Source organism: Amphiprion ocellaris, chromosome 21 (assembly GCF_022539595.1).
Source record: "Amphiprion ocellaris isolate individual 3 ecotype Okinawa chromosome 21, ASM2253959v1, whole genome shotgun sequence".
Lineage (NCBI taxonomy): Eukaryota > Metazoa > Chordata > Actinopteri > Pomacentridae > Amphiprion > Amphiprion ocellaris.
This window is the reverse complement of record NC_072786.1, coordinates 25782695-25807821: the sequence shown is the minus strand read 5'-3', so window position 1 is coordinate 25807821 and position 25127 is coordinate 25782695. Positions and strand designations below refer to the sequence as shown.

General features: G+C 37.7%; 2 protein-coding genes across 2 annotated transcripts in view; both read right to left on the bottom strand.

Moving 5' to 3' along the window:
- cpm (carboxypeptidase M) overlaps nucleotides 1-2952 on the bottom strand; it is a 39925-nt gene extending 36973 nt beyond the window's left edge. The window contains exon 1 of the mRNA XM_023296432.3: nucleotides 2820-2952. The gene's annotated coding sequence lies outside the window, so the exon portion shown is untranslated. The remainder of the gene's footprint in view (nucleotides 1-2819) is intronic.
- A 5462-nt stretch (nucleotides 2953-8414) lies between these two features.
- On the bottom strand, nucleotides 8415-12601 carry LOC111586662 (nuclear factor 7, ovary-like; the record flags this gene model as incomplete). The annotated part of the gene is given in 3 exon segments (XM_023296433.2): nucleotides 8415-8566; nucleotides 12087-12177; nucleotides 12179-12601. Coding segments are annotated over 3 exon segments (666 nt in total), but the record flags the coding sequence as incomplete, so codon positions are not given.
- Between the last annotated feature and the right edge of the window lie 12526 nt (nucleotides 12602-25127).

Genomic DNA, 25127 nt, shown 5'->3' with positions numbered 1-25127 from the left:
GGTTTATAAAACTTGGTTTGGTAGGTTTCTGTGTGATCTTGTAAACGAACGGCCCAAACATGCTGCGCTTGTACCTCGGTAGATTAAACAGGATGAAAACAGCTGATTACAATGTGACTGAGCTGAAGAATCAGAATCAAAAACAGTCTCGTTAACATTTTTTTTCATTCAACCAAGTGCTATTTTTGGTCCACTACTTAAAGAGATGTCATGAGAACCACTTTCTGGCTTTAAATTTTAACCAAGAATTGTAAAATATCTGTGGTATCAGTTCTGACAACCAAATATTTGGTGCTGTTACATCCTGTCAGCATAACTCAACATTTCCTTAATGAACGTAGCTCTGAATTAGTAGTTAGTTAATTTTACATTTTCTGATTTAACATTACTTATGAGGGAAAAACTGAGTAACTTTGGACCAGACAAATTGTTACACTTTTCACTGTTTTCTGAAATTTTTTAGTTTTTTTTTTAGGGGGTATTAATCAATTTTCTGAGAAAACATTCAATATTTATCAATAAAGAGTTGCCTGTTCGTAGAGAAGTAACTGAACGTGAGGCTGAATTTGATGAATAATTTGGTAATTATTTGATAAGTTCTTTATTTTGCACTGTGATTCTAAACTTGTTTCCGATGCACTTGTGTATATATCATTAAATTTGTATTTTTCTTACCTACTTCATGCCAGCTCAGTGTAACTTATGTGTGTTTTCTGGCTTGTAATCTGCTGCTGCAACACTTAAACCTACTTCAGGGGATCAATAAAGAGCTGTACATATCTTTAAGGTGTTTTGTCTGTGGGATGGAGGCTGCAGACTAATAAAAATACAATTATCTGGAGGAAAAGGCTGCAGAAAGTGACATTAATGCATCAAAAGCTGCACAGAAATGTAAGAAATGTCAATTAAACCTGTGAGCAGAAGGAAGCTGATGAATCCAGATGAAACTGGACGCTTTGAGTATGGTTTTGTCACATTAAACATCAGGTTTTTTTGTCCTTTTTAATGCTTCAACAAACACTAAGTGAACTTTAGTCTGTGCAGAGTTTCAGTCTGTCAAGGAATATAAACTGGAGGTTTGTTAAACTGTAATTACAGTCAGCCTCGGTGAAGGTTTGATGACTTCGCAAACAGGTTACTGTCAGATTCCATGAATAAATTGTGGGTCTTTTAAAAAACGACTCTGAGCTTCCATGAAATCATCTGGTTTAGTTTGAGTCGACTTTATTCTATTTTTGTCTATTTTAGCCGATTGATTGGTTCATTGTGGTTTTATTTTAGCCCAGTTGGATGATTTAAATCCTGTTATTTTAGCTTATTCTATGCATATATGGTGACAAACTGAAGTGAAATATGTCTGTTTGTGTTTTTCATGGACAGACAGTTGGAGTTAATCTTTGGCCATGTTGCCCCAAATTTGCAGGAAGGTCACAGTTTTACATGCAGATCAGATTTGTGGCAAAAATTTGAAGTCAGCTTCTCAATAATTTTGTGCAAAACTAATGGAAGGTTTGCTAAAATGCTATGATATTATTAAAATTAGTAAATCATGAAAAAGGAAGCTCAGAGAGATGTTTGGTTAATTTGACATCCTGACAGGTGATTACTGAGACAGACTTTAAGTTTAAGACAGAAGAAAAAATGCAAAACTAAAAACAAATATGTGTAATAAACAACATAATAAAACAAATAATATGAAATAGTTAAAATGATTCAAATTGTGGCAGTTAAATCAGTTATAGCAGCAAAGGAAAATAAGTATATTTGCTGTAAAAATGCAGCCAAATTCCAACAATAATCCTGTTTTTTCACAAAAAAATAGAGTAAAATGTAAAATGTAAAATATGATTTTTTTAAAGTCAGAAACAAAAAAGACTATGAACAGCAGGCTAATGTACAAAAAAACTGTCTGAATTGAACTAAAACTTCTTGCACAACAGTTTGATGAAGAATATTATTGATAGCCGAGACAATTTTTACAAAAAGTTAAATTATTTTCCCTTGTTTTCTAATCCATATTTAATAAACTACAATTTGGCATGTGTTGTTGTTTTTGAATAAATAAAAATATAACTTGCTTTATCCTTTATCCTTCATTATTTTTTAGGTGTTTTAGCGCTTTATGAATTTTTTAAATATTAAACAGAGTTGATAGATCTAAATTTTGGATCAATAATATTGAAGATGCATTCTGCAAGCATTTTAAAAGAAGAATAAGTTGTAATTCAAAGACAATTACAGTTAATGTTGACTACAGTGACAACACTAACGCTACACTTTTAAAAAGTAAACCTGAAATTCCACTATAGAGTACTGATACCAGCTATACAGCCACTCCTCATTTAATTAAACTGCAAAAAATAAAAATAAAACATAAAGACCCCACTAACAATCTACAATAGTATTCATACTTATATTAAGCAAATACTAGACTGGTAAGTAAAAAATAAATACATAAATGAGTGGTTTGAGCGGCACACAGATGCCATAAAAACATGATAGAAATATTTTTAAAAATTCTTTTATGGAAAGAAACTAATTTATTGAAACAAGCAACATGTTGAAGGATTACTACAGAAAGTTATAGGAACGCTAACGGCAGAAAATTGATTATAATTACTGACTTAACCATTAGATAAATGACATAAACAAATTCTAATAATTATCATAATAATAACACAGATATAGTTAAAGTGCTGCTGTTAACTCGGTCATTAACGAGACAGAAACTGGGGAATGTTCCCGAAGCAGAGCAGCGTTTATCACTAATCGATAATGAGCCAATGAACCGCCGTCGGATCGATACTCGGAGCTCCTACCTTTCCTCCGGTCCGGTCCGTGTGTCTCCGCCGCCGGCTGGCTGCCTGACTGGGTGAACGTTCCTTCTTCATTGCCGGGTCTCCCTCAGCACGGTGCGGGGGGCGGAGCTTAGCGTCAGACTGAGTGTGTGTGTGTGTGTTGGACGCAAACACTCGGACTCTACAGGTTAATGAATGAAACAGAGCCCCGATTCATCCCACGGAAAAAAGGCTTAAATATTCCTCATTCAGCCTCATTCACAGTCAGTCTGAGTGTTGATGTTTAACTGGAAGCCACAGAAACCGTCTAAATTGGCTTAATTTGGATTATTTGAGTAAAAGTTTGAGTTCAAAGTGTAAACTGAAGGAAAAAAGTCATGAGTTTACTTAATTCATTAAAAAAGTGTGATTTCTGTGCTTCGAGCTAACATGCTAGCATGTTAAGGGTCTTAGCTTGACAAGTTTAATTTACGCTAAAAACAAGCAGGAGGAGTAGGGCATCCACATTTGTCACTGAAGGGTTGTAGGAGCCTTGAGAATGTCATGAGCGCCCTTCAGGGGGTATTGGTAGTTATGAAGAGGTTCTAAGGTCCTTGAAGTGGTTGTAGAAATCCTCCTTGACAAGATTGTAGGGAGTTCTAAGGGTTATTGAGGAGGTTGTAGAGCCCCTGAAGAGGTCATAGGAGATGTAAAAATGTTGTGAGGGCCAATGGGAAAGTTGTAAAGACCCATGAGGAAGTTGTATGGGCTTTGAAGGAGTTCGAAAGGTCATTGTGGAGGTTGTAAGGTCCTTGAAGTGGTTGTAGAGATCCTCCTCGATAAGACTGTATGAACTTTGAGGGGGTTCTAAGGGTCACTGAGGAGACTGTAGGGCCCCTGAAGGGGTTGTAAGAGATCTGAAAATGTTGCATTGAGAAAGTTGTAAAGACCCATGAGGAAGTTGTATGGGCTTTCAGGGGGTTCTAAGTGTTATTGAGGGAGTTGTAGAGCCCCTGAAGAGGTTGTAAGAGATCTGAAAATGTTGTAAGGGCTACTGAGAAAGATGTAAAGATCCATGAGGAAGCTGTTTGGACTTTGAGGGGGTTCCAAGGGTCATTTGGTAGGTTGTACGGTCCTGGAAGATGTCATAAGAGTAGTTGAAGAGGTTGTAGGCACTATGAAGAAGTTCGGAGGGTCTTTAAGGAGATTGTTGGGTCTGAGAAGAGATTGAAGGGACTTTGAAGAGGTTCTAAGGATCTTCCAAAAGTTGCAGATTCATTGAGGCAGTCTCAAAGGCTCCCGAGGAGGTTGTAGGGTTATTGAGAAGGTTGTAAAGGTCCCTGAGGATGTTATAGGGACTTTATAGGAAGTTCTAAGGGCCTTGAAGAGGGAGTAGGGGTCACTGAGGAAGTTGTACTCATTACTAAAGAGGGTGTAGGAAGCTTTGAAAAGTTATGAGAGCCCTACAAGAGGTTGTATGGGTCACTGAAGAGGTTGTACGGATTTCTGAGGAGGTTGTAGGGTTCCTGAAAAGGTTTTACTAATTGCTGAGGAGATTGTAGGATATTTTGAAATGTTATGAGGGTCCTTGAGGAGTTTGTGAGGGTCATTGCTTTCAGGAGGTTTTAGGGTTTGTCAAGGATGTTGTAGGCAAAAAGTTGTAAAGGTTATTGAGAAGGATGCAGGAACTGTTGAGGTTGTAGGAGTCTGAGACTGTTTTGATGATCAGTGAAGAGGTTGTAAACATCCTAAATGTTGTCAGACTTTGAGGTTCCCTTGTAGAAGCCTTTAAAGGGTTTCAGGGATTGTGGAGGAGCTTATGAGTCCTTGAAGATGTAGTAGATGTTCTCAAAGAGTGTGTAACGTTCTTTAAGGAGGTTGTAGGGGCACATGAAGAGGTTGTAGATGTCTTTGTAGAAAGTTTAGTTATCCTTGAAGGAACCCTGAGAGGGTTGTTGGTGTTGTTAAAAAGTTAAAGGTGTCACTAAAGAAGTTATAGAGGTCCTTGAGGTGTTTCTAGGTGTCATAAAAGTTGTTGTAGGGGTTCTTGAGGAGATATTGCACAAGCTTACAGCTAGCTGATACTGATAAATATTTTGAAGTGTTCACTAAGAACTAAATTATTTTTTTTTAAAGTTGCAAATGTTGAACTGGTCAATCTTTAGAACTTCAAATAATTTAGTTCAATTGTTTCACTACTAAGTGCCTCATTTAGCACATTTCACCTTGATCTTATTATGGGAAGTCAGTGTTATTTTTAATTAAAACCAGTTTACAGTTGGAAGGGAATTTGAAAAAAGCTGTGATTTGACGCCACCTTGTTTTGATACAGAGAAAAACACTGTGACAGCTCTATGATTTATGGGAACTGTTCAGCATTTATCTCACCCAGCCTGTTGCTTTCAGCAACATAAACACAAGTCTCTAGTTTCATCTTGACAATTTTGCAACTTGAACATACACATTTCTTATTTTATGTTTTTAAATTGTCCAGCCATAGATCTGCTGCTGGCAACACGACTGAAAACCAGATATGTTTACTTCCTGTTCAAATAAGACTTAAAACAGAAATAAGTAATCAGTGATGGAGGGGACAGAGTTCACTCAGAAACATTTCTCTCAAAATAAACCATCTGCTTCAGTAACATCAGGCTGGTTTATTGTATTTTGGTTCCACCTGCTGGCTGCCGCTTTAAACTACAACACAACGACCTTCATCATAATCCAACTGAGAATGAAACAAATGTTTAGTCCAAAGCTACAAACAATTTTAATCACTTAATCACTAGTAGTACTTATGTAGTGATCCTTGAAGCTGTTTTTGTGGTCCTTCAGTTAAATTTCTGTGTATTTAAAAATATTCTATGGCTTATTAGACTGTCTAGTTTTGCTAAAGGAGATGCTTGAGGAAGTTTTTGGGGCTCCTGAAGAACAAACAGTCCCTGTACGAAATTAAAGGGGTCCTTGAAAGAGTTGTGTTGGTCCTTGAGGCGTTTGTAGTTGTAATTGTAGTGGTCCTGGAAAACACTGCAGCAAGTAGTAGTAAGGAGCTTGTTAGATTCCTTGGGAGGCTTGAAGGAGCCCTTAAGGCAGCTCTAGAGATCATAGTGAAGGTTTTAATGTTTGAGGAGGTTACATAGATCCTTCAAAGTGATGCTGAGGTCCCTTTTGGGTTTGTAAGAGTTCTTGATGTGTCTTGAGGTATCTTTGCAAAAGTTGTAACGATCCCTAAAGGAATCATAGGGTCCCTAAAGGGTTGTAAAGTTCCTTGAGATGTTTTCTTTGTCATTGAAGGTCTTTTAGAAGTCATTGAAAAACTTGAGGAAGTTGTGGGGCCCTTAAGAGATTGTAAGAGCCATTATAGGCTGCATGGACCTTGAGAAGGTTGTTGAAGTCCTAGGCGGTTCTTGATGTGTTATTTGTGTCATTAAGAGGTTGTAGGGCTCCTAGAGTTGGTTGTTAGTGTGCACAAGGAATTATTATAAATTGTTAAAGAGGTTGTAGTGGTCCTGGAGGACACTGTAGTACTCAAGGACATTTGTAGGTTTGTTGGGGAAGTCTTTGTGAAAGTAGAAATTGTCCTTGGATGGGTCGTACAGTTAAAAAGGTTATAGGGCTCACTGAAGAAGTCCATTGGAGGGGCTGCAGTGGTTCTTTGGTTGACTATGAGGGTTATAAACAGGCTGTGGGGGTTTTTGAGGATGTTGTTGTCTTTAAAGGAGGTTGTAAGGTGAAGGTGAAATATCATAGGGGAGTTTTGAGAAGTTGTTGGGGTGTTTGCTGAAGTTACCATGGTTATTAAAAAAGGTTGTAGGAGTCCTTGAGTAGATTGAAGAGACTGTGAATGGTTGATAAGTCCTTGAAAAGATTGCTGGTGTCACTGAGCTGATTTTAGCAATTCTTCAGGAGTTTGCAGAGGACATTGAGTGGATGGCAGTGGGACGGGAGGACGTTAGGACAAAGTAATTCTGATGAGTCCTTAAACCGGTTGTAGAAGATTGTAGCAGATGATGAAACTTTTAGCAGAAGATGATGAAAAGTGGGGAGATGTCTGTTGGCGTACATCTTATAACAAGGAACAGTAAACAAGCTGAGCTGTTCAAATTTAGCATTCTTTTGTTCTCTTTTGGCCGTATCAAAGTTTAAAATTAACATTCTAGTGCTTCTTCACTCTGTGTCAGGTGTAGTTTCCAGCTTTTTCAGCTTATGCTTGCACTAAAGTGAACCGACAGCAGCGAAAGTGTTTCTAATCCTCCGTCTTGTACGTTGAGGTAATAATGTTGGAGTAATTGCAGCTCGGGGGGCCGAGCGGCTGATTGACAGCTCATTTAAACAGACATGGACAGGAAGATGAGAGGCGAGGCTCAGAAACAGGAAGTTAATGAAGCTGGAGGGGTGAGCGACAGGTACAGCATCAGCAATACACTCATCTGTCTCGCTGTAATTGAAACCTCATTTAGTGAAACAGGCTGGCGCTGATTCACCATTTTCCCTGAAACCGAAAACAAAAGAGCTTCAAATTACCTGAAAGCAAAGTAGGAAAGTCTCTTTAAAGTTTGGATCCGGCTCAGCAGACAGAAACAACAGCATTGATTATGAGTCTCAACTGAACGTTGAGAGATTCAGGTTGTCCTTGAGGAGATTGTGCAATCGCAGTTCATCCTCTGGGAATTGTGAAATCTGTGGCATCTATTCCATCTATTTCACTCAGATCGCTGACTGCATATAAAACATGGATTAACTTCTGGTCTGAAAAGTAAAGCCAATGCAGATGTGTCTTAAACTTGCATTCTTTACAACAGCCAGCAGGGAGTGACTCCTGGTTACAAATAGAGGTCAAATTGTGTAGAAGTCAAGCAGAAAATGATTGTTACCTCAGTAAATATTTTCCTAATGAAGTCAAGAACTCAGTCTGTTTCAAGTAGTAACTAAGTTTCAAGTTTCACAAAAATTGGTACAAAATTTTGCATAGAAATTCACGGTTCCCAGAGGATCAATCCTACTGATCATGGTGGTCTCCTGACTTACCCACTAGCACCGCCATAAGATAGACTTTCTTTTTTACAGTGAAAAATATGGACAACTATGAAATCAATAGCCATGGAATTTGGTATTGATATTTGTGGTTCTCAGTCATTACTTCATCTTCTGGAGTCCTGGCAGGACTTTCATGAAAAAAGGAAGTTAACTTTGCATTTGAGGAGCAGTGAAGCCCTTAAAATTCTTGTTGAGTTGGCAAGAAGATGGAGAAAAGTACAAACCACAAACAGTTTGAAGACATGCCAGGTTTACGTCTCAGGTTTCAGTTCTTTCAAGAAAACGAGCTTAATATTAACTAATGGCATTTCTATGTTTGGTGGAATGAATGTTTTTGCAGTGCAGCAGCCATCTGGTGAATAAACCACATCTAAAATAGGTGTAGTGACTTTAACGAGGTTTTAAGGATCTTCAAAAAGTTGCAAAAAGATTCACTGAGGTCTTAAAAGTTCCTGAGGAGGTTGTAGGGTTATTGAGTAGGTTGTGAAGGCCCACGAGGACATTGTATGGACTTTGAGGGGATTCTAAGGGTCATTTAGGGGGTTGTAATGTCCTGAAAGTCATTGTAGCTGAAGAGGTTGTAGGAACTTTGAAGAAATTCTACGGGTCTTTGAGGAGGTTGTAGGGCTCCTGAAGAGATTTTAAGGGCCATTCAGAAAGTTGTAAATGCCCATAAGGTAGTTGTATGGACTTTGAGGAAGTCGTAGGCCCATTGAAGAGGTTGGAAGGGTTATTGAGGGGGTTGTAGGGCCCTGGAAGATGTTGGAAGATTAAATGAAGAGGTTGTAGGGATTTTGAAGAAATTCTAAGGGTTGTTGAGGAGCTTGTAGGGCTGCTGGTGGTAAGGACTATTGAGAAAGTTGTAAAGACACACGAGGAAGTTGTTTGGACTTTGAATGGGTTCTGAGTGTCATTTAGGAGGTTGTAGAGTCTAGGAAGATGTTATAAGAGTAGTTGAATAGGTTGTAGGGACTTTGAAGAAGTTCTAAGGATCTTTGGCAAGGTTGCAAGGTCCCTGGAGAGATTGTAGAGACATTGAAGAGGTTTTAAGGATCTTCAAAAAGTTGCAAGATTCATTGAGGAGGTCTTAAAGGTTTCTGAGGAGGTTGTATGGTTATTGAGAAGGTTGTCGAGGCCCCTGATGATGTTGTAGGGGCTTTAAAGAGGTTTTAAGAGCCATGAAGAGGGAGTAGGGTCATCAATGAGGTCGTAAATGTTCCTGAGGAGGTTGTAGGGTCCTTGAAGGAGTCATACTCGTTGCTAAAGAGGTTGTAGGAAGCTTTGTAAAGTTATGAGAGTCCCTCAACAGGTTGTATGGATCATTGAAGAGGTCGTAAGGGTTTCTGAGGACTATTATGAAAAAGGGAAGTTAACTTTGCATTTGAGGAGAGGTCAAGCCCTAAAAATTCCTCTTGGATTGGCAAGAAGAGTTAGAAAAGTACAAACCACCAACAGCAAGATGACATGTCAGGTTTATGTTCCAGGTTTTAGCTCTTTCAAGAAAACATGAAGAGTTTGTGATTAAGTGATGACATTTCTATGTTTCGCCAAATGTCTGTTGTATGTTCTTGCAGTGCAGCAGCTGTCTGGTGAACAAACCACATCCAAAACAAAAGCTACTTTAAAAGAGCCTCTTTGAAGTGAAGATGAGAGCTTTATTTCCTGCATTGCTGACTCATGTTTCTGTCGTGCACAGAGATATTTGATTGTTTTGCTGAGCAGCAGAGTGTTGAGCGGAGAGAAGACAGAAGGAAAGTTAGTCTGTGCAAGATAAGACGCTCTGAGTCTTTCAGCTTTGGAGGAAATCTGAAAACCAGACCATCATATTTCCATAATCTGCCTCATATCTGAACCGACCAGCCCTGACTCACTCATCTCCATTCCCATCATGCACCTGGCCTCTGATACATTACCATAATCCATCCAGTCTGTGCAGACTTTTAGCTGGAGTTGTGTGAGGATGGATACTGCAGTTCATGTTGCACTGACATTTTTTTGCATTTATAGTCAATTTTTTCCTGAACTGAAGCCGCTGTTGACAATCTGATAGGAAAAGTGAAGGTAATCAGTCTGTATTAAAATATTAAAATAGTGACTTTTACTTTTTACAAAAAAGGAACTTTACCTGCAAACCCTCCCTGACAGAAACCCCAAAACCAACAAATAAGATAAAAGCCTAAAAAATGACAAACAAGAAGTATAGAATGACTAAGATGGCATACAAAACAACTGTAAACCCTTGCAAAATAACCAAAATGAGGATAATATGACCACAAACAGATGAAAAATTACCACAAAAAATGCAAAAACACAATAAGGATACAAAACACATCCATTAACTGACAGAATGCAATCAAAATGAGTTGCAAAGCAAAAGCAGAAACACAAAATTCTCACCAAAGGATGCAAAATAACCTGAAATGACTCACAAAAGGATGGGAAACAGATTTCTAAAGGCCACAAAGATGAGTAAAACAATCAAAATGTGAAACAAAGCAAGCAAAAACAGCTAAAAAATGACCACAATGAAAAGCTAAAACACCATAATGACAGAAAAATAATCAAATCGAGACACAAAACAACTGTAAAAAAACAAAACTACCACAAAAGATGCAAAATTACCACAAAGAGAGGCAGAGTGATTAAGATGAAATGCAAAGCAGCCACAGACACAAATGACTGAAAATTGATTAAAAATGACCTGAAAAAGATGAAAAATTGTGAAAAACGATGTAAAACACCAAAAACCTGAAAGAAAGCGACCACAATACGATGCAAAACAACCATTATGAGAGATGACACAATCATAAAAAGATGGAAAATTATCAGAAAGAGATGTTAAAATGGTATGATAAAAATAACAGCAACAAAGAGAAATACTATGATCAAAATCAGATGCAGAAATACCATAATGACATAAAAACACATAAAGATGTAAAATGATCAAAATGAGCTGGAAAGCAACCACTAAATACATGAAATGACAACAAAATGGAACAGGGCGACCATGAAAAGGTTAAAAATGATAACAGAGCGAACTTATGTCCACACAGGGACTGACAGGTGTGATTCACAGCATGTTGTACAATAACAGGTGGAAATTCAATTCATTCAAAACATTCCAAAAGGCAGACACACAAATTCCAGGTAAGACAGTCGACTGTCAGAGTGACAAACAGGTTTATGAGAAGGAACGGGTTTGGTTTGTCTGCTCGGACAAAAGCTGACGTCTGCTACTGGTACAGTAAACACAACCCTTGCAGTATTTCTTTTCATGTTAACACAAACATACACCATTAACTTAGGTTTCAAGAACTTGAAGGTTGAAAAAGCCTAAACTGCAACTATTGCCCCACCCGTTCCTTCGTTGCTTACGTTGCTTAGATGAGCGCCTAGTAGTGGTAGCATCTACATCATAAAAGAAGCCTCTGGCAACCATTAGGAACACCATAGTAACCATTTAGCAAATTGCCAAAATGACATTAGTAGTGATTACACAACAGTAAAACCCAGCAGGGTACTTATCTGTAGCGAAGGCAGACAATAACATCTATAGTGCGTAAAGTTTCATTGTTGAAATAGGAAATTGAATTTTTCTGGGAGAATGTTAAAGAAAGCTCATATTAAATCTTAAATACAGTTCACAAGAAGGCATGGGAGACTGAAATCAACTGGAAGAAGGTTCTTTGGTCTAACAAATTAAGCCTTTCGGCATCAGACTAGACACCAAACAAAACACATCATCACAAACACACCATACCCACCATAAGGCATGGTGGTGGCAGCATCATGATGTGAAGCATAGCTGTGGTGGCATCATGATGTGAAGCATGTTGGCATCATGATTAAAGCATGGTGGTGGCAGCATCATGATGTTTCTCAGCAGCAGGTTCTGGAAGGCTTGCAAAGGTAGAGTCTGAGGAGAACTGAGACTTGTAGAAGATTTATTTTCCATCCAGACGATGAGCCAAAGCAAACAGCCAAAGATGAGCAGAAATGGTTTAAAGACAACAAGGTGAGGCCTTGTGGAGGCCGAGTTGGAGTCCAGACCTCAATCCAACTGGATTTGTGGATGAACTTGAACAGGGCTGTTCATTTACAATCCCTGTGCAACTTTAGCAGTTTTACAAATGAGAATGAGGTAAAATTTCAGCATCCAGATGTTCAGGCTTATTCAGAGGCAGCAGATTGTTTGAAAAAAATCTTTAGTCTAATTTGCATTGATTGATGTTATAATCAGAGGAGCAGAGTTTCTACGACTGTCACTGGTACCAGGACTGAAGAAAGGGTAGAGTTTCTCCGTGAAGGAGCTTCCAGTAAAGGAATAGAGAAGAACTGCAGCATCTACATCATAAAAAAAAAAACAGACCTTCCTCATAGTCCACAAACACTCTGACCTTCTCAGGTTGGGAAATCACTGAAAGAGGAACCGGATAGCTAGCAAGAGCAAAGTATTCTTTCCTGGTCCTTAGATGTATTGTCCAATATCCGTTCTCTGGGTTTAGTTTAATTTCTCCCTTCCTCTTGACCGACGCTTTGGCCACTCCTAAAGTCCATCCAGTCTTTCCTTTGACCTGGACATCATAGTGGAACCTTCCACAGGAGAAACTCTGCTTTCCTAAGACGTTAATCGCTGGGTCGAATCTTTTCGGGTTTTCTGGGAGTTGCGTCCGAACTTCACCACAGTGCACCTGTTTCCCATCATCAGACAGAACCAGAGCCGGATGAGCTGTATCCGGATCCAAAGTGGTAGGGAGGAGGTCGGGTTGGATGGACGGGTCGACAAAACATTGGAGTGAAGGTCAGAGTTTGATTATCGTGTCAAACTGACGTTTATTGCTCTAAAAATAAAACTTGTCTCTCTCAATCCAAAACTTCTGTTCCCGATAAAAACTTTTACAATGACCTTTAGTTCTCCTGAGGATTTAGAGGGTTTCATTATAGCAGCTATTAATGGAACTTTCATCCTGGATTAGTGTTTCTGTTCATTTACTGTTTAATGAACTGATGTTTGCCGACTAACGTGTTTGTTTTGAGTTTAATTTGTTGGAATATGAGGTTTGTTCAGCACAGATCCCTCCGAGGGGAAACGGTTTGACCGAAACTCGACCTCTGGATGATCCGACTGTTTAAAGCAGCTCACTTCCAGCTGCTAACTGCTGATTATTTACCTGCAAACCGTCAACGCTTTCAAAGCTTTATTAGACCTGTGAGTCACAGTCAGTCAGTCGGTGCTGCTAAGTACAAACTGCTGTGTTCTGGTTGTGTTAGCTCAGTGTTTGTGTGTTTTTGTTGCGTTAGCTCAGTGTTTGTGTGTGTTTGTTGTGTTAGCTCAGTGTTTGTGTTTTTGTTGTGTTCTATGAGTGTGTTTGTGTGTTTTTGTTGTGTTATCTCAGTGTATTTTTATGTTTTTGTTGTGTTATCTCAGTGTGTTTGTGTGTTTTTGTTGTGTTATCTCAGTGTGTTTGTGTTGTGTTCTATCAGTGTGTTTGTGTGTTTTTGTTGTGTTATCTCAGTGTGTTTGTGTGTTTTTGCTGCCAGAGGGTAAATAACGTCTGATTTGTTCTGTGACTCTGCAGCCTTCAGTTCTGTTTTCTCTCAATGTCACACACTGCAGCTGTGTGTGTGTGTGTGTGTGTGTGTGTGTGTGTGTGTGTGTGTGTGTGTGTGTGTGTGTGTGTGTGTGTGTGTGTGTTCAGGGTTTCATGTCAGGTTATAATCCTGTCAGACTCTGAAACCTGAACTGACGTGAACAAGAGGGCGAGCGAGGGATGAATGACAGACTCTCCCTCTCTCTGTCTGCCGTTACCATGGTAACAGGCCCGAGTCGGTTGCCGTGGTTGTCGGTGAGAAAACTGCTGCCTCAGTGCTTCTGAGCAAAGATGTTCAAAAGGCAAGAAACATCTTCCAAAGACAGAAGATGTGATGAGTGCCTCATAAAACTAAAGGTTAAAATAAACCAAAGCATCAAACTAAAATTATCCACTGTATTAAAATGAAGACAAAAATCCCGCAGAAAAATCAAATTAAGACTCTGAAATCTGCAGCAATATCGAACTACAGAACCTACAAACAACAGAAACATCAAAATAACATCCTCAGAGCAGCAGCAGTTTCAAAATAAGACTAAAATATAAAGCCAAAACACAACAGAAATATTGGGCTAAGACTCTAAAATTTGCAGAAATATTAAAATAAAGATTGAAAACCAACAGAAATTTCAAACTACAATTAACAAAATATCAAACTAAGAACTGCAATATCAAACCAACACAATAAAACCAGCAGGAATTTCAAACAAGACTAAAATCAGTAGGAAACAATGACAAAATAAACTTGCCAGGAAAACAAAATCCCACAAAAATCAAAGCAAGAGTCCTGAACAAGCAAATACTTCAAAAATAACTCCAAAAAAGATGTAAAAACCAACACAAATATTTAAAAAATACATATGAAACATATCTAAAATGACAACTAGACGATTCTCCAATTAAATATGTCAAATCTATCAAAGAGAGAGTCCAAAAAAAGACTTAAAACCAACAGAGAAAACTCAAAGCAGACCATAAACATCAAATAAGATACTCAAACCAAAAGAATGTCAAACTAAACACTTTAAAAGCAACAAAAACGTCAAACTGAAGACAAATGTCAAACAACTCAAAAAAACCCCAGAAATGTCAAATTCAGGAATAAAAACTGTCAGAAAACATTAAATGAAAGACTCAAAACCTGATAAATTTATATAAAAATGCATAAAAACCAGCAGATATATCAAACTAAAGACAAAAAACAAATAAAAAGTCCAACAAATATTCACAAACACATCAAAATGTCAAAATCAAGACTCAAAACAGACAGAAAATATCAAATTGATTATTAAGAAAATGGATGAAAATCAAACTAAACACCTAAAAACCAAAAAAAATATCAAAATAAAGGCTCAAAACAGACAGAAAACATCAAATTAAAGACTGAAAATCAAATAAATATCAAACCAAACACTTCAGAACCAACAGAAACATCAAACTGAAGACGTCAGAGAAAAACTCCAAACCAATCAAAATATCAAAATAAAAACTGAAAACAGACAGAAAATAACAAATTGAATATTAAAAAATGGATGAAAATCAAATTAGACACTGAAAAGTCAAAAGAAACTTCAAACTAAAGACAAATATCAAAGAAAAACTCCAAACAAACCAATCAAAATATTAAAATAAAGCCTCAAAACAGAGAGAAAACACGGAATAAAATATTAAAAATTGGATGAACCTTTAAGAAAAACCTTGGAAAGAGAAACTATGTTTGAAAAACCCAACTGAAGGTCACCAGTTTGTTGGAAACCTTTGAAAGAAATCAAACCAAGATTCCAGAAGCTGCTCATATTTCAAACGTTAGACATTAAAATGCAGATAGAAGTGAATGTGAGTCGACTAAACTCCGGCAGCAGCAGGAAAACGAGCTGCTTTCTGTTGTTGCGTCGTAATAAAAGGTTGTGAACAGAATGAAACGGCGTCACGCTGCAGTAAACTCTCTCATCAGCATTTCAATGGCTGCTTCCTCCCACTTCTTCTTCTTCTTCTGCTCTGCTGGGACGTAATTGTAGCTGATTATTAGAGCAGCTCTGCTATCAGACGCTCTGAGCAGGTAGAAACCAAATTAATCGCTCCACTGAACGCCGAATACAGCAGCAGGAACGCTGACCACAGCTGCAGATTCACGTAAAAACGTTTTAGCTGCTCAGACACCAAGATGATGTGATGAACTGATTGTTATTTTTACAGAACCGCACAAGGATGCAAAACAACCACAATCAGACGCAAAATGACCTCGAAAACACTAAATAATTTTTTTAAAACACGCAAAATGTCGCATAAAGATGCAAAACAACCACCAAGAGACGCAGAAGGACCTTGAAAACACTAAATAATTAAAAAAACATGTAAAATGCCACATAAAGATGCAAAACAACCACAAAGACACAAAAAATAACTACAAGGAGGTCTAAAATGACCACAAAAAGGTGTAAAATAACCTAAAACAGCACAGAATGACCACAGAGATGTAAACTACCAACTAAAATATCTGCAATGATCAGAAAATTACCCCCAAAGACATGCAAAACGACAACAAAATGTCCACCATAATCCACAAAATGATGACAAAGAGGAACAAAAGGATCACAAAGAGATACAAAATTACCACAAAGAGACACAAAACAACCACAAAGACACACAAAATAACTACAAAGAGGTCTAAAATGACCACAAACAGAAACAAAATGACCACAGACAGGAACAAAATGACCACAAAGAGGAACAAAATGACCACAAAGAGACACAAAATGATCACAAAGAGGAACAATATGATCACAAAGAGGAACAAAATGATCACAAAGAGGAACAAAATGACCACAAAGAGGAACAAAATGACCACAAAGAGGAACAAAATGATGACAAAAAGGAACAAATTGATGACAAAGAGGAACAAAATGATCACAAAGGACACAAAACGATCACCGAAAGATGCAAAACAACCACAAAGATGTCCAAAACAACTACAAAAAGATGCAAAATGACCAAAAACAGCACAGTGCGGCCACAGAGATGTAAACTAGCAACAAAAACATGTACAAAGATCAGAAAATAAACCCAAAGAGATGCAAAAGGACCACATATACATCTAAAATTGTGCAAAAAGATGCTAAATGGCCACAAAAACATCCAAATTAACCACAAAAAGATGCAAAACGTCCACAAAGAGTCACAAATCTATCAAAACCAGATGCAACAAAACAGAACGAGGGCCCAACATCACCACAAACAGCTGGAAATAACTCCATAAAGATGCTAAACAGCCTCACAGAAGCAGCAGAACTAGAACACAATCAAGACAACAAGAACACAATTTACAAAACAGAGCTCAGATGTTGGTCCACAGACACACAACATGTTAACACGAGGAGGAACCAGAGAGCAGCTGGACCTGAAAACTCTTCTTTGATCAACATTTAGATGTTTTAACCTCCAATGAATGAACCACAACTTCACCACAGCAGCGGAAACACAAAACTCACCTCTGATGACATCTGAAGAAGTTAGTTGTGTAGTTCTGGAACACAAACACAACACACAAGTTTAGGGTTATAATAAATCTATAAAACCATGTAAAATTACTACAGAAAAACACAAAATGGTAACAAAGACATAAAAATGACCACAGAGACAAAAAAATACTACAAAAACACACAATATGGCCACAAACACACCAAAAATTAAAGAAAAAAACCCACAAAATGGCCACAGACATAAAAATGACCAGAGAGACAAAAATTACTACAAAAACACACAAAATGGCCACAGAAACATACAAAATGAGCAGAAAGACACAAAAATGACCACAAAGAGAAAAAAACTGACCACAAAAACACACAAAATGACCACAAAGAGACAAAAAATCACTACAAAACACACAAAATGACCACAAAGAGACAAAAAATTACAACAAAAACACACAAAATAACCACAAAGAGACAAAAAATTACTACAAAAACACACAAAATGGCCACCGAAACACACAAAATGAGCACAAAGACACAAAAATGACCACAAAGAGAGAAAAAATGACCACAAAAACATACAAAATGTCCACAAAGACAGAGAAAATAAAGACAAAACACAAAATAAACACAAAGACACAAAAATGGTCACAAAGAGACAAGAAATGACAACAAAAACAAACAAAATGGCCACAAACAGCAAAAACTAAGACCCCCCCCCCAAATGGTCACAAAGACATAAAAATGACCACAGAGACAAAAAATGACTACAAAAACACACAAAATGACCACAGACCAAAAAAAAAGACTCCAAAAACACACAAAAGGACCATAAAAAATGCAAAGAACTTGACCACTATTTCTTCACAAAGCTAAAATGAAAACAGCTTGAAACAAGAACTACGATGAAAAGTTTCACATTTTTAATGAACAAAATTAAACCTAAACTCATCTTTTTCTGTCCTGTTAGACTCAGTTTTACTTCATATCTTTTTAGTTCATTTTCCTTTAATCCAGTTAAAACAGTTTCCATGATAACAAATGTGAAGCAAACTTTAGAAATGTTGCAGTAATTAAAACAAAAATAAAAATCCAGTTTATGCTGTTTCCCTTATTTCTAGATTTTACACCAGACAGGTGGAGCTTAATTTAAACTTTCTGTACGTTTAGCTGCTCGGTGTCACCTTGTGTCTGCGGTAAATACACGGAGTGTGTGTGTGTGTGTGTGTGTGTGTGTGTGTCTGGATATAATTGGCTCCTGCAGGAATTCAACCCTTCGCCGGTTTTCCTGCAGAAAAATAAAAAATAAAATCAAAAAAGAGCTCAGCTTTGCAGGAATCTTTCAGCAAAAACAGTCACCGACCAATCAGGCGGCCGCTGGAGGCTTCGGCCAATCAGCTCGTCTCCCACTAACGAGGTTCGTTAAGGAGACAGACAGCTGACAGACACACACTCGTCTACCGCTTATTAAACTCCAATAAACGTCGTGTGACTGACAGGACGGAGCTTCCTGCTTCATTAATAAGCCCCGCCTCCTTTTGTTACCTCGGTCATGTGATCGGAGCAGGAAGTAAAGACAAAAGGTCCACAATAAAATGAAAAATGGACTGAAAGAGAAGTAAAATGGCCACAAAAGCCACAAAATTGCCACAGAGAGACACAAAATGATCACAAATATACACTTAGTGGCCACAACTATGTACAAACTAGTCAAAAAACCAACAAAATGGCCACAAAGACATTAAAAGTGACCACAAACACACAGAAAATGACTATAATGGACAGAAAATGAATTATAAAGACACAAAATTATCATAAAGACACACACAGTGGTGACAAAGATACACAAAATGATGAGAAAGAGATGTAAACCAACCACAAAGTGACACAATGTGACCACAAAGGAATTAAAAATGATGACAAAACCCACAAAATGACCACAGAGACAAAAAATTACCCCAACAAAACTCCCACAGAAGGACATAGAAAGATCACAAAGACACAAAGTACCACAAAGTAGCACAAAATGACTAAAAATGATTACAAAGAGGAACAAAAGTGCCACAAAACCAACAAAATGCCACAAAGAGACACAAAATGATTATGTGGAAACACAAAATGACCACAAATAGATGCAAAACAACCATAAACAGACACAAAACAACCAAGAGTGACCAATATAAGATGCAGAATGACCACAAGGACACACAAAATAAACAAAATGAGATGCAAAAGAACACAAGTAACTTAAAAAATGATCACAAAGAGACAGAAAATGAACAAAAAATATGAAAAATGAGGCCAATTCATGTTTTCTGCTTCACAAACCTTCATCACACGTCAGTAGATCGATTCATCTAAAGACACAAACAAACAGAAAAAAGAAAAAGGATCCTCGGAGAAATCATTTTAATAAACTTTAAACACACTCGATATTTCATTACCGTCCTCAGACTCATTTATTCTCATCAGCAGAAGAACAGGAAGTGATGTATTAACTTCATCAGCGTAATGATGTGGAGCCTTTAGTACTAAACTAGTGGAGCTGCAGTTCCACCAGCAGACACTGGGGGGCGCTGCACATCTGTCCACCAACACAGTCATTTCTCTGCCAAATACTTCCAACCAAATCTGAACAACTTTCCACCAACCTCCTCAGAATCAGCTGGTTCTTCATCCATTGTATCTGTAGAGTGTTTAATGAAGTTGTACCTTCATACTGTGAATGTTTTCAGAGTCAGAAGCTTTTCATGTGAATTCTTCCATCATTTAGGAGTCATCCAGGAGTCACTGTCTAAACACTAAAACTGGTTTGTCTTTGAGCATTTGAGTACACAAAATAAACCCAAAAATGGGTGAAACTGATCACTGAAGACTAAAAATTGCCATAAAAACATGCAAAGTTGCCACAAAAAGGGCCAAAATTACAACAAAGAAACATAAAACCACCATAAAAAGACAAGAATTCTCCACAAAAAATGCTAAATTGCCACAAAATGGTCAAAATGACTAAATACAAACATAAAAGCAACACAAAAAAGCACAAATTATCCACAAAAAATGCTAAATTACCACAAAATGGTCAAAATGACCAAAAACAAACATAAAAGCACCACAAAAAGCACAAATTATCCACAAAAAATGCTAAACTACCACAAAATGGTCAAAATGACCAAAAACAAACATAAAATCACCACAGAAAAACACAAATTATCCACAAAAAATGCTAAGTTACCATAAAAAGATGCAAAATTACCACAAAATGGTCAAAATGACCAAAAACAAACATAGAATCACCACAAAAAGACACAAAATTTTCACAAAAAAATGTAAATTTAACAAATACATTGGTCAAAATTAGCAAAAAGAAACTAAATCTTCACAAAAAGATGCAAAATCAAAGAAACATAAAATCACCACAAAAGACAAATTATACACAAAAAATGCTAAATTACAACAAAAAGATGCAAATCACCACAAAATGGGCAAAATTACCAAAAAGGAACATAAAATCACCACAAAAAATGTAAAGTCACCACAAAGAAACATAAAATTGTCTCAAAAAAAGCAAGATCACTAGAAAAAAAGCACAAAATCTTCACAAAAAGGGCAAAAACTGACGCGACAATGGTTACAGTTCATTTGACATCCACTCCACATTTACTACAAAGAAACATAAAACCACAAGAAGACATAAATTCTCCACAAAAAATGCAAAATCACAACAAAAACCTGCAAAATTACTGAAAAGTTGTCAAAATTAGCAAAGAGAAACATAAAATTGTCAAAAAACATGTTCTTTATGGCAAAAAGTCAGAAGATGGAAACAGAAGAAAACAGTCAGAACCAGAACTGAACACGACTTTAGGAGAATCTAAAGAGTCTGAATACTGCAAACTGGTTTTAATAATGACATTGAACTGTTATAAAACACTCATGTTCTTTCTACATTTCACATCTAGCTAAAACAGGACTTTTCCCTTTACACTGTTCCTTCCTCTTTTATGTTTCTGGTCATTTCTTTCCTACCTGCTGCATTCACTCTTCTACCTACCTTTTTGTTTCCTTTTCCTACTTCCTCCTTTCCTTTCCTTTCCTTTCCTTTCCTTTCCTTTCCTTTCCTTTCCTTTCCTTTCCTTTCCTTTCCTTTCCTTTCTTACCTTTTGCTTTGTTTCCTTCCTCCCTGTTGCCTTTCCTTTCCTTTCCATTCCTTTCCTTTCCTTTCCTTCCTTTTGCTTTGTTTCCTTCCTCTTTATTTCCTTTCCTACTTCCTCCTTACCTTTCCTACCTTTGCCTTGTTTCCTTCCTCCTTGTTTCCTTTCCTAGTTCCTCCTTACCTTTCCTACTTACTGTTTTCCATCCTCCTTCTTTCTCATTTCCTTTCCTACCTTTTGCATTCCTTCCTTTCTTCTTTCTTGTTTCCTGTCCTACCTTGTCAGTCCTGCATCCCTTTTCTTCCCCTTCGTTTCCTTTTCTACTTCCTGTTTGCTTATTTCCTTCCTTTATATCGCCATTTACCACCTTGTTTCCATTTCTTTCTTCATCTTTTTCATACCTCACCTCTTCCTTATCTATTTATTTCCTTCTCTACCTTGTTTCCTCCCTCCTTTTGCTCTTAAAGTACTGTTATTCTAACTTTCATTTCCATGTTTCCTTACTTCTTCTCATTTTTATCAGTGTGTTTTTCTTTCCATATCTTTTTGGTTCTTTCAAACAATCTTTCTTTGGCCTACTCATTTCTCCTTCTCAACTTCCTTGTTTCCTTTCCTTTCCTTTCTCTCAATCGTTTCTCCATCTTCACTCGGCTGTTTCTGTCCAGATTAAAAATTGGACTTCTAGCAGATAAATGGATGAGTGTGAACAGATGGGTGGCCTAGTTTCAGCCTCTGCCCTCCTCCTATCGATCGGTCTGTCCCTCTATCAATAATCCATCATCCATCCATCAGTCTCTGTAGAAGAGAACGAGGAGGAGGAGGAGGAAGGTGGCTCCTCTGTTCGACTTTAGTACTCTGCTGTAGGTGTTCACTGGAGATACTTTGAAGATGATGAAAATTGTATTTTTGCAGATGTTATTTAAGTGCCGTTGGAGCATGAAGCTTCACTCCTCGCTGCTCCAACAACTTCCTGACGTGATTAAATTGCATTATTTAAAGAAGAAGAAGTGAACTCCTCTGAGCAAAATCACAAACTGGGAAACTTCGCATGGAGTATCGAGCTGTTTCTATTCAGGGTCATAATCAGGTTAAAGCATGAAGTCTGCAGCGAACTGATCGATGTACAGTAAGTACAGCTGCTTTTATAGAGTCAGAAAGTTGAATCTGCGAAAAATGTCAATGTTTTCAAGTTTGTCTTTGCTCCTGATCCGATTGGAACCATCTAATATTCAGTATCTGCTGATACGGACAACGTTTTCCGAGAGAATACAAACTTTAGGTATTGAAGATCCGCTATAGTATCTGTTGGCACCACCAGGTGGAGCTTCTTACCGTTTAATGCGGTTTAATTTCAGCCTAGTTTGAACAGTAAAACTGCAGCAAGCAATCATTGGTACCCTGGATGCGTTTCTGTTTCAGTTTGTCGAAAATGTCTCATAATTTCCCCCAAAATCGCTCAGCTTCCCCCGAAATACCTCAAACTCATCCAAGTTTCCTCAAGACCACTCTAAAATGACTACAAACTGTCAAAGACCTAAAAGTTATCAAAAACACCTCAAAGTTTTAAATGAATGACCTGAAACTTTTCCAAAAATCAAAAAAACTCATATTTACTCAAAAACTGCCCAAAATGACTTGATTTTTTGAAAATGCCTGCCTTCAATGTTTTTCAAAATGTCTCAAAACTTGACGAAAATGACAAAATATATGTCCACAATGGTACAAAACCTGCACTAAATCGACCGATCAAAGGATGGCGGTCAATTCCCTGCTGGCGAACAGAGATCATTGTTGGAGTTTAGCCAATAAAGGAGCACCATGACGGAGACTTCTACGAGATTTGTCTACAAACAAGTCTTATATCAAATTGGAATAATTCAAGACAGTTTCTACATCCTAGTGCAACAACTGACAGCTTTTTAAAAATGGTTTTCTTTTAGTTTTCTTTTATATGCTGACACATATCAGTTAAAACTTCCTGCGATCAACCCCTAACCCAATCATAAGAGTCAGATCAGGATGTCTGTACTTTTAGTATGTTTGCCTTCTGTTACCAAGATATAAAAAACATGAAATCTCATAAATTAGGTAAATGACATAACTCAAAACTGTCGTTTTTAAATTATTGGGATTTTTAAGGCACTAGTTGAACTACTTTTGCATTTCCAATAAATTGAGTTAGGTGTTCAAGGTCTCTAAGTGCAACAAGAACCAACGATTCCAATGGGAGGGACTCGCATGCATTCTCTTCTCCTTTTCTATTATCGAAGTTCTGGTGGCAGCAGGTTGAGCAGATCATTCCAGATGTTTCTCTCCACAGAAAAGTTTCCAGATGTTCCTCTAGGTTCCTGAGGTGTTCCCGGGCCAGATGAGATATGTACTCCCTCCAGAGAGTTCTGTTAAGATGGACAAAGTTTTTATTTCCTTCGTTTTTGAGTGTTTTAGGCATTTGTGAAACAGCTGGTTTTACTTCCGGCTTCTTCTACTCTGGTTTTTACAGTCATGTCGCCTACAGCGCCACCTTTTGGCAACACGATGCAGCTGAGTTTATTCATTTTACAAGTCAGAACATCTTTTTCTGATTTTAAACCCTAAAATTTTGTAATTATTTCCAAGTTTACATGAAAATACAACACCTTGTTGACGAGATCACTGAATTTTGGATCACAAACTACTATAGCACAGTTGGCATGTTTTCTTTGATGTTTATTTTGGTCATTTTCATCTCCAGACAGCATAAAACATCTCCAATACCAGCTGACAAGAGGAATAATTATGACTTTCCTGATTAAGAACCATTTCTTAAGACTTCCCTCCATTCTTCTTTCGTAGATCGACAAAATTTAGTTTGTTTCTTCATCTTTCTTGAGTATTATTAGCAGTTGGCGGTTAGAATTTTTCTGTTAAAACATTACAATAGTTTGCTTCACAATCACTTCATTGCGGAATCTGAAATATTTATTCTTCATTTTACACGTAGAGCTTGTTCTAAGACCATAATTTTCTAATTATTTCCACGTTTACATGAAAATATGACACATTTTTGGATGTGCTCTCCTACTTTTGGAGGATAAACCGAGTTAATATGCAAAAATCAATACATTTGACTAATTTCTGCTGACAGACTCGCACCAATTAAACCACGACCTTCGATATTTTTGACACTGAACATTTAAAGTTGAACACTGGGTCTGAAATCTTCAGAGTGCAAACCGCTGCTGGCTTCTCTCTGTGGATGGCAGTGATGCTCTGCTGGACGAGAAAACATTTTTATTCCTGCACTTCCTTTTCTTAGGAGCTAAAGTGCATGTGTGTGTGTGTGTGTGTGTGTCAGCAGTTGGTAATCGGCTCAGCTCGGAGCTCAGAGACCTGTCCTCGGGGATTGTGGGTATTTTCATGTGTCAATTCACATCAGGTTCAACATGAGAGAGTTCAACACAACTGCACACATACACATATACACATGGACACGCACACAGCAGCCTTGTTCCACGGTACGTAACAACACACACCTTTTTGTGGAGTGTGTGTTCATCTCTCCGGGTGTATTAATCAACCAGGTCTGGACTCAGCACTCCGTTACAAAGCCGACAAACACTCCGGACTGCCGTGGTTCAGGCGAGCCGTCGGTCACCTGAAGCATCCACGGTGACTTCAGACCATCCACGATAAATACATTAACATGAGCAGAGTCCACACTGAAGCCACTAGATCAGAGTCTCTGTAGCCAACAGTGAGGCTAAAACGAGGAAACAACAAACAAGTCTCCACTTCTTCCAACCACTGAGCTCCTTGCTAACTTTTTACACTGAGAAACGCAAAAAAACAGGATGCAAAGTACGATATGTTATTGAAATGTAATGATTGAGCTAAAATTAGGCTAGAATGGAACAGCAACAAGTAATGCTTGTGAGGCATTTAAAGAACCCTGGTAAATCGGATTATCTACAAGATGTTTCTGAAACATCTGTAAACGTCAGTAAACAATCTGTTACACTCCACCTCTAACCTGCATGAGTCTCTGCATTGCGTTTCAGTTGTCTTCGTTGTTTACTTTCAGTTTTCACTTGGTTTCTGGTTCGATTTACGAAAAAAATC